General features: G+C 39.5%; 3 protein-coding genes across 3 annotated transcripts in view; 2 read left to right on the top strand and 1 right to left on the bottom strand.

Moving 5' to 3' along the window:
- The first annotated feature begins 316 nt into the window (after positions 1-316).
- Positions 317-760, top strand: LOC150085342 (uncharacterized). Its single transcript, XM_090374536.1, has one exon. The coding sequence runs from the start codon at positions 317-319 to the stop codon at positions 758-760; it is 444 nt and encodes a 147-aa protein (XP_090230662.1).
- A 1,336-nt stretch (positions 761-2,096) lies between these two features.
- LOC150085341 (uncharacterized protein F54H12.2-like) lies at positions 2,097-3,383 on the top strand. Its single transcript, XM_090374535.1, has one exon. The coding sequence runs from the start codon at positions 2,097-2,099 to the stop codon at positions 3,381-3,383; it is 1,287 nt and encodes a 428-aa protein (XP_090230661.1).
- Positions 3,384-5,158: 1,775 nt separating this feature from the next.
- LOC150085340 (uncharacterized) overlaps positions 5,159-9,431 on the bottom strand; it is a 56,510-nt gene continuing 52,237 nt past the window's right edge. Inside the window, exons 4-6 of the mRNA XM_090374534.1 lie at positions 9,221-9,310; positions 9,060-9,131; positions 5,159-8,893 (exon numbers count right to left, since the gene is read on the bottom strand). Coding sequence (XP_090230660.1) covers positions 5,159-8,893; positions 9,060-9,131; positions 9,221-9,310 — 3,897 coding nt within the window. The remainder of the gene's footprint in view (positions 8,894-9,059; positions 9,132-9,220; positions 9,311-9,431) is intronic.

Here is a 9,431-nt window from a genome sequence, read left to right as displayed (position 1 = left end):
ACCATTAAAATCTAAACATTCACAAGAAGTAGTTAAAGCTTTCAAATCTATTTTTAAAGAAGAAGTACCATTTAATATTAATAGTGACCAAGGAAAGGAATTTACTAATAAACAAGTGCGTGTATTATTCAAATCTAAAAATATCCACTTTTACACCACTAGAAGTGAAAAGAAAGCTTCTATGGCAGAAAGATTTATTCGAACATTAAAAGAAAAAATTTATAAATGGGTTACATATTCAAAAAATGATAAATATATTCATGTGCTGCAAAAATTAGTGAAAACTTATAATGAAACTGTACACAGATCTATTGGTATGGCCCCTGCAGATGTCACCATGCATAATGAAGAAACAGTTTATGCTAAATTATATAGACCCCATCCAAAAGTTTCGGAACCCAAGTTTAAAATCGGTGACCATGTTGTTCTTAGTGATGATAGCCATAATTTTCGAAAAGCGTTCAGAGGGAATTGGTCTGAGGAGGTGTTTTTCATAGCTCAGGTAATCAAAAGGCACCCTGTAGTATATAAGGTTAAAGGGAGAGATGGTGAGGTGATAGAAGGGACATTTTATGAACATCAGCTACAGAGAGTCCGTTTTGATAACGAGGTACCTGAAAACGTGTATCTGATTGAAAAAGTACTTGGGAAGCGTACAGTGCGTGGCCAGAGACAGTTACTTGTGAAGTGGCTTGGATACCCTGCATCCTACAATTCTTGGGTACGAAGCAAAGATGTTTTACCTAACCCTACCAAGTAATGCAAGTATGGACATGTATCCCGATAACACCCAATCACGTTTCAAAGTTCAATTACCCCGGGAAATTAATCTGAGTGGGAAGTGGGTGGTGGCACTTTCTGAAATCCACCTACCAGGAGTGTGGAACAATATCACAAAAGGATACGATGAATTTCATGTACTTCGCGACGATTATGACTCTGAACAAATTTTACATGTGCTTTCTTTAAAGTATAAAGATTATCAACATCTTTTAGATGAGTTGAACAGTGTTCATCCCATTATTTCATTTACAGTACACACAAAGACTGTTGCAAAATATCAATTTTCAGTGAATGTGCATGGAAAAGGTAAAATACAATTGCCCGAGAAACTAGTAAAATTATTTGGACTTCAAAAAGCAGGTGTACGGGGGAAAGGCTGCCGTGTATTTACAGATACATCTGTTGGTGAGAGTGTATTACCTATCAAAGGTCAAATTTCTTTTGCCCCAAGTGCAAGAGATGTTGTTTTTACTCTTGTTACTGGTGGCAGTTACCAGATGTGTGTGCTTCCCCATGGAAACTATAAATCAATCTCTAGTATTCTTGATGCAATGTTGAGCATTTGCCCGAGTTTAAGTGGAAATGTTAATTCAGACGATACCCTGACTTTACATATACCAGAAAACTTTTCATTAGTGTTTCCACAAGATTCCCCAGGTTTAGGTCTTATGCTTGGTTTTCACCAGATTGGTACTAAATTGAGTGGAGCTGTCAGCGGGAAGTACCCTGCAGATATAAAACGGGGTGTCTCAGCGTATTTTGTTTATTCGAACCTGATTCAGGACCAGATTGTAGGTGATACGTGTGCTCCACTGTTACGTGTTGTTCCCTGTATTGAACAGAACACATTTACATACGAAAACCCAGACTATTACCCCCTTTTGAGACACAGGTTTCACACCGTGTCCATCAGTATTTGTACAGACAGCGGACAGTTTCTAGAGTTCAGAAGTGGGAAGACTTTAGTGAAGCTGCATTTTCGTAAAGATGAGTGAATACATTGATTACTACAAGGTACAAGCGGGAGGCGGTAATGCATTTGCCGGACAACCTTTGCAGCGTGGGTACGGACTTGGTAGCATTTTTCGTTCAGCATTCTCTTTTCTAACCCCACTTTTGAAACCTGATGCCCGTTTTGTGGGTAAGCATGTTTTAAGAGCAGGTCAAAACGTGATTGGTGATGTTTTGGAGGGGGTGCCCCTCAAACGATCCTTTATAAACAGAGCATCGGAAGTCGGTCAGTCCATTTCAGACAAGGTTCTGAACCAGAAAGGAAGAGGGAAGAAGAGGAAGCGCAGAGATATTTTTTAAACATGGAGCTTATGATGTCAGAACTAGACCTATTTCAAAAACCGGCTATTAACCTATCTATCGAACGTTCATCTTATGTGACTTTTCAACCACTAGGCAGTGTGGATAGTGGAGGCCCCATCGAATTTTTTATTCCCGGTACTTCAGAAGAATATTTAGATTTTGGAAAAACATTTTTACGTCTGAAAGTTCGTGTTACACATAGTGACGGGAAAGAGATAGATGCCACATCTGTGAGTGTGGTGAACAATTTTTTTCATTCCCTTTTCAGTCAGGTCGATCTGTTTTTACAAGATAAATTAATCAATGCATCAGCAGATACTTATCCCTACAGGGCATATTTAGAAAAACTTCTGAATTACGATCGCGGTGCCAAATGTACCCAATTAACAACAGAACTGTATGTGAAAGATGACGTTGCGGATGTCAATGAAATGTTCACCAAGACAGAATGCGGGATGTGTAAACGACAGGATTCAATTGCAAAATCAAGGAGTGTGGAACTTCTAGGGCGCCTACATCTGGATTTGTGTCACCAGGCAAGATATATCGTTAATAATGTGTCACTACGTATTCGTCTAGTGCGAAGTAACCCAGAATTCTGTTTATTGGCCGTCACCACAGACATGAAATGCAGAGTTCATATTCAGGAAGCAACCCTCTTCGTGCACAAAGTGAGATTAAATCCTAAAGTTCTGTTAGCCCACTTGACTGTGCTTGAAAAAAATCCTATTCACTACCCCATAAACAGGGTGCAAGTCAGCTATTACTCGATTCCTAAAGGTATGAGTGATTCTACAAGAGACAACATCTATCTGGGCGACATTCCTTCTCGATTAGTTATAGGTCTAGTTGCAAGTGAAGCATTCAATGGTTCGTACAGTCGCAATCCATTCAATTTTGCCCACTTCAATTTATGTTATCTGGTAGTGTCAGCTGATGGTATTCAGCACCCAAGTCAACCTCTGACACCTAATTATAAAGAGGGTCATTACACCAGATCATACCTCTCTCTTTTCACATCACTGAACAAGTGGACACGTGATGTGGGTAATGATATTTCATATAAAGAATACCTAGAAGGTAATGTGTTGTATGGATTTGACCTCTCTCCTGACCATAATGCCGTAGGCGAACACATCAATACTCATAGACGAGGAAGTGTACGTATCGAGCTGAAATTTTCTGCTCACCTACCTGAGAACGTTACAGTGGTGTTGTTCGCAGAGTTTGAAAACATCCTTTCGATCACCAGGGATCGCTCGGTACTTCTGGATTATGAACACTGAACAGATTGAACAGATTTTACAGATGGATGTCTACACACGGAAATTTCCATTGGGAGTGTGTGCACGTGATGAACTACCTACACGGATGCTACCAAAACCGTGTCTCCTTGTAGTCAATACAGATCCCTCACATCTACCTGGGCAGCACTGGGTTGCCTTATTTCTACAAGAACAATGTGGCGAATACTTTGACAGCTATGGTCGCAAACCAAAAAAGGACTTTGTGAAATTTTTAACTAAACAATGTAAAAAATGGACGTATAATGCTACTGTTATCCAACACAAGTTGTCTATAGCCTGTGGTTTACACTGTATTTATTTCCTTACACACAGGTGTCGTGGCTTAACCATGCACCAGATTGTTAATGTGTGTTATTCTCCCGATTTGTGGGAGAATAACACACATTAAAAAAAAGATGGTTTTTACTTACATTCGAACCCATTTCAGCTTTCTTGCCCTCAACCGCCTTGGGGAGGGTAGGAAAAAAGATGATTTTTCTCTTTTCTTCACAGGAACATCTTCAACAGGTGGGGGTGGTGGCATTTCTTCCGTGTGTACTGATGGTGCAAGCTGTCTTTTTAGACCTAAATAAGTCTGTAAAGTGGTTAAATATTCTCTAACTTTACTTTCAACATCCAAATCTTTCCTTTGAAGAACAGATGACATTTTGTCATCCAAACTTTCAATTTCTTTCTGCTCTGGGGTGTTTAGCAGTGTGAATTTTTTATACAGCTGATTCATTTCCTTATGAGGGATGTGAGCAATGGTACTATTATGCTACCAAGTAGGGGAAACAAAGCACCACCGTGCTGGTGAATAAGTTTTCGCCTTTGTATGAAGGGCACCTGTTTATTTCCTAATAATCTCAAGATTTTCTTTTTCTTGGAGAGCTGTGAATGCTGTTTGCGACTTAGAGGGATATTGCCACAAAGGAGATTTTTACAAATTTCACAAAGAGATGTGATTTGTGCTGGCGTAGTGTGTTTTAAGACAGCTGTGGCTTGTTTTGGAGTGGCTTCAGAAATAAACTTGATGAGGTTTTTGTGCTTTCGGAGTCTAGAAGCCATATGGGTACATAAACAACGTTGGGGGCCTCTTCTGGCAAAATATTACTTCGCAGACGGAGCACCTCAGGTGTGTCCTGTTTAAAATCTAGGAGCAAATAAGAATGTGCTCGACTTGTTGCTTCTTTATAAATGTCAATCAGCACACCCGACCGTCCAGGAAAAACTTGTGTGGCAAGATGAGAAAATTGCCGAGAGTCACGTGGGTTTTTGAAAACTATCAAATAGTGTGCGTTAAGACTGATAGTTCTAAACTGTGTACCCTGACAAAATAAATTTTGTGTTAGCAGAATCACACTTAGACTCCTGTGATGTGACCCTTTTATAAAAATTTCGGCTACTTCGGTATTGTCTTTAGCCTGATGAATTAAATCATCGATAATTAGCAAATTTTCAATACTTGGGTCAAACTGTGGTGGTTTTAACCCGTTTACAAACTCTACTTCTAGGAAACTGCTGAATTTTTGCTGGTACTCTGAATAGCAGTACACGATTCTTTTGGGTGGTGGGGTTATTAATAGGTTTCTATTACGAATGAGGGATAATACAAATGTTGTTTTCCCTGACTGGGTGCCCCCAGAGACAATAGATGTAAACGGATGTACAAACATTTTAAAACTGGTTGTTGTGAGTGGGAGGATATATATATATATATATATATATATATATATATGTGTGTGTGTGTGGATACCGTTGTAGGTGAGAAATCTTTACACACGGAAATAACCATAAGGGTAGGTTCGAGTGTCTTCCCCCACCACACGTTTTGTAAATGTGTACCTAAATTTCTTGGTTATGGAAGTTTCCAAGAGATGGCAATTCCACTTGTCGCGATGAACAGCAAAGGGGACAGGCACAGAAATATCTGTTGGTTCTCCCATAGCCGCTGAATACATGGATTCTATGTTAATCAACTTGTTAGCATAGGTGTTCAGCGTGATCCCCTTGCATTTTGTTACCATCTTATTCTTGTGGGTTCTGTAGGAATATGATTTAGGGCCTGTAGTGACAAACTCGACAATGTAATCACCACTGTCAAGTTCGTTAGTGAGCTCTCCTAAAGAATGACCAATTGGTGGAGCATATTCACCCGGTTTTTGTGTGAATATGACACTGTCGGTGTCTGAGTACAAGACACGTTCACGGAGAGAGTCTAGAGCCTCATAAAGCTTTATCCTACCATAGGCAGCAACAAACGAAGCAATAACAGCATTACCTTTCCTGTATGCCGGTTCTTTTCCAGCAACAGGAGCAGATGCAACCAACATTTTTTCTTCTGTAACAAGTCTGGCATCATGAATAATCTTTGTGTTGTCCAGAAAGAGTTCAACAAGGTTCTCATAAGAGGAAACAACCTGTGTATTCACACGCTGTGTCCTCATACCAAGTCTTCCCCACAGAGAATTAAGGCAAATTTTAGCAAGTGAACGCTTTGCTGGATTTTTCTTAATTTGGTCTACATCTAAAGTGACACCTTCTCTGTTTTTAAATTCCTGAATATATTCATCCCGATTCTTACCCTCGGGCCAGCCTGAAGCTTCTTGTTTCACCTTGAGGAAAGTGTCCATGTACGGCCCGAATAAATTTTCGAATTTTTCAGAAAAATGCCATACTTCATAAAATTGTAGCACTTTGTAACCGTGGGATACTGCAAGGTCAAGTTCAACTGTACACCATGTTCCTGTGAATGATCGATCTGAATGAGAGCACTGGGGTAAACATTCATTAGCACACTGACCACATAGTGGGAAAACAAGCTTACCATTGCTATTGATGGGCAAAACAGGTAACAGAAGCTGATCAGGAGCAACAACACGGGCATGGCAAATGCCAAAGTATGCCCCTGGTGTGTAATCAAAGTTTTCAAGTATTACTTTAGGGTGCCCACGAGGAAAAACACCATATTTGCACACCCATGGATAAAGGGAGCAGAAATCAAGATAGTGGATTTCTTCACCCTCTTCGACCTTGTGATAAAGTTTATAACAGTCTGTTCTTCCTCCTTTTAAGGCACTCCTAGGTGTCAAACCTTCGAAATGAATGGTCTCATCTGCATGTTGTTTTAGCGTTATATCAGTGTTAACCAATTCGTCAAACTGACACTCCCATATGGAGACCACCTGAAAACCTTGTGACTCTAAATATGCCTCTCTGTCTAATGTTGCTTCATAGAGAGCACCCATTGTAATATTTTGGTGTGACTGTTGTGTGTAGGGCTTATAACATTTTGGACACCCGTGATAATAGCATCCGTTAAATTCATACACTGTTTGTTTATACAAACCATCCACAAAGTATGGGCCAATTTTAACTTCTCCACCTACTCTGCGTGCGTGCTGAATTGTAACATTGTGCTTTTTTTCTAAATAAGTGAGCCATATTAAAGCTTTACGACTCTGTATGTTTTTTCCCTTGTAACCTGCAGGTGGCAAGATGGCCATCGTGTTATGAGGAAGAAATTTCTGAAGGAATACCCTATTGCAAACACCTGCAATGGTAATGTCCTGGTGGAAAGGGTCAACACCTGTAATTTCTAAAAAAAGAGAGCGGAACTTATCACAGGCACCTTTCAGGACCCTTAGGTCATCTTGGCAGTAGCGAAGCAGTTCAGATTTCAGATTGTAGGGCTCGTGTCTCCGCTGTTCGTACCATGTTTCAAACTCAGCTAGGGTCTCTTTCCCCATATATTCAGGTTGAAAATACTGCTTAGCAGGTAATGGGCCTTGGTAATCACCGGTCTGTTCGGTGTGAAATATGTAGGGGAAGAAACCCTTTCTGACCTCTGGAAGTTCAAACATGGCAGGTAATTTGCGAAGTGGGAATGCCAAATAAGAAAAACTGTCGAGAAAGACAATATTCAACTGGTCATGGTAAATACCAAGGATTTTGGAACCATCGTACACCACTCGGGGTTCATAAGCCTGGCCGTAAAGATACTCAAGGACGAAATAGCCATCGAACCCCTTAAAGTTGTGGGCTAGAACCCTGACATTAGTATATTTTGGTCCGATGGTGCGAATATTCCTACCATCACGTGCACGCTTAACCGTTTCCTTGACAGCAAACAATTCATTCATAAATTGTCTGACACAGTCTTCTCCCCAGAAGACATGTTCCTGACTCCCAAACACAGCCACACAAAGAACAGCCACGTGTTGACCCTGCTTTAGAATAGTCTCTGTGTCAAAGTATATAACTGAGATTTTGTCCTTTGGTGGTTCTGGTTTGAGGACAAAACAGTGTTCGGGTTCATGTTCAACCTTACAGTAGTGACAATAATCCTGTGATATGCAAACGTGCTCTTTGTTTGATGAAAAGGTGAGCATACATTTGCTGCAGCGACGGAACTGAGAACATATATTGTTTGTCCTATGTGTTTCCAAACATTCGCGGCCATGAAAATATCTATTACAAGACTCACACAAGAGAGAGCGCTCTCCACTATGATAGGCTTTTGCCCTACAGCGTGTACAGACCTTGGGACATATGTGTGTGGTTAACCTCTCAGCTGTTTTAAACGTTTTCAAACAATCTGGACAGTAGTATGAACTGCCGAATAACGCTTTAGGGGATCGCACCAAATCATAATGACTACTGTGATACAGGAGACAGATTTGCTTCTTGGCCTCTGAACCCCTGTAAATAGTGTTAAAGCCGTCTTCGGCAGAAAACACTATAATCTGATATTCGGGGGCCAGATGTTTCTGAAATAAATCCAGCTCCTGCAATCCACATTTGATCAGAGGCACTCCTGCAATCTTGTGGAGCTTGGCAGCTCGAATTTTCTGAACCCTTTTCACATCTTCCCGCACCTGTCTGTACATTTGCTTGTCATCCTCAAAACCAGAAATACCCACCACGATCGCTCGGGCCATACAAAGATTATCCGCGTTTTTTATATGGATTACTGATTTTTTCGATGACAAAAATGCTTCCAAATTGAGTATTGCCCTTGTTTTAATGTTGTTACGACCTCCTCCACGATTAGCAATATTAATTAAAATTATATCAATTTGCAAATCCTCAGCCAGGAGAAACTCACGTTTTGACTGCTCCACAGCAAAAAAAGCATCAAAAATGCGGTCAAGTGTGAGGTCACCAATTAACATGAAAGGTAAATTTATATTGGTGTCAAGTGTACTGGCCCTCACACACAGTCTAACATGGGAAAAGGTTCCTTCCTGGCTGAGAAGCCTAATAACCTCCTCAAGAACCTCTCTGAAAACTGAAAAAAATGTCCCTTCGGGCAACTGGTCAAGGTCTTTATATTTTGTTGTATATGTTATGAATTTTGTTTTATATTTGTGAGAAATTTTTTCTACGCCAGCACAAATATCATAAAATCTATTAAAAGGGGGAGAAATAGTAACACCCTCACCGTTGTGGGTCCCTTCACTAGCATTATCATCTTCCTGCAAACCCCTGCCTGTTTGATTCTCATTACCCTAAAAATTAAAAAAAAAAACAGTATTAAATAACAAAATAATTATTGTAAAAAATTAAACAAAAAAAAAACAGTATTAAATAACAAACTAAATCACAAAAGAATTATTTTAAAAAAATTAAGCAAAAAATATTTGGAAAAATTACAAAAGAAATGTAAATACACACCTGATCCAGAGAAATGGTCACCTCAGGGATTATATCACCTCCTGGTTGGTTGAGAGTCTCCATATCATTATCCTAAAAAACAGAGCTGTATTAAATAACAGTCGAAATCACAAAAGAATTGTAAAAAATTTAAGCAAAAAAAAAAAAAAAAAAAAACACACCTGGTCCAGAGAAAAACCAAGATTAAAATTGGGGGAATCAACCGCCAATATCAACTCCTTTTCAACATCTGTGGTGATGTCTTCTAAACCCTATTAAAAAGATATTCAGCAAAAGGTTATATTTTTAAAAAATTAAATTCAAATTATTCTTAACTTACAAGAAATTGTGAAATTTATTGGTTGAAAGTATAAAGTATTACCAATAATCCAG

This window comes from Mastigoproctus giganteus, chromosome 5, assembly GCF_048544385.1.
Source record: "Mastigoproctus giganteus isolate SK-2022 chromosome 5, ASM4854438v1, whole genome shotgun sequence".
NCBI classification, from domain to species: Eukaryota; Metazoa; Arthropoda; class Arachnida; order Uropygi; family Thelyphonidae; genus Mastigoproctus; species Mastigoproctus giganteus.
Note: the sequence above shows the minus strand (reverse complement) of the source record. Positions and strands in the feature narration are given on the sequence as shown.

Excerpts from the sequence above, each read along its gene's own strand:
- LOC150085342 (XM_090374536.1), top strand. The coding sequence starts at position 317 with ATGGCCCCTGCAGATGTCACCATGCATAATGAAGAAACAGTTTATGCT.
- LOC150085341 (XM_090374535.1), top strand. The coding sequence starts at position 2,097 with ATGGAGCTTATGATGTCAGAACTAGACCTATTTCAAAAACCGGCTATT.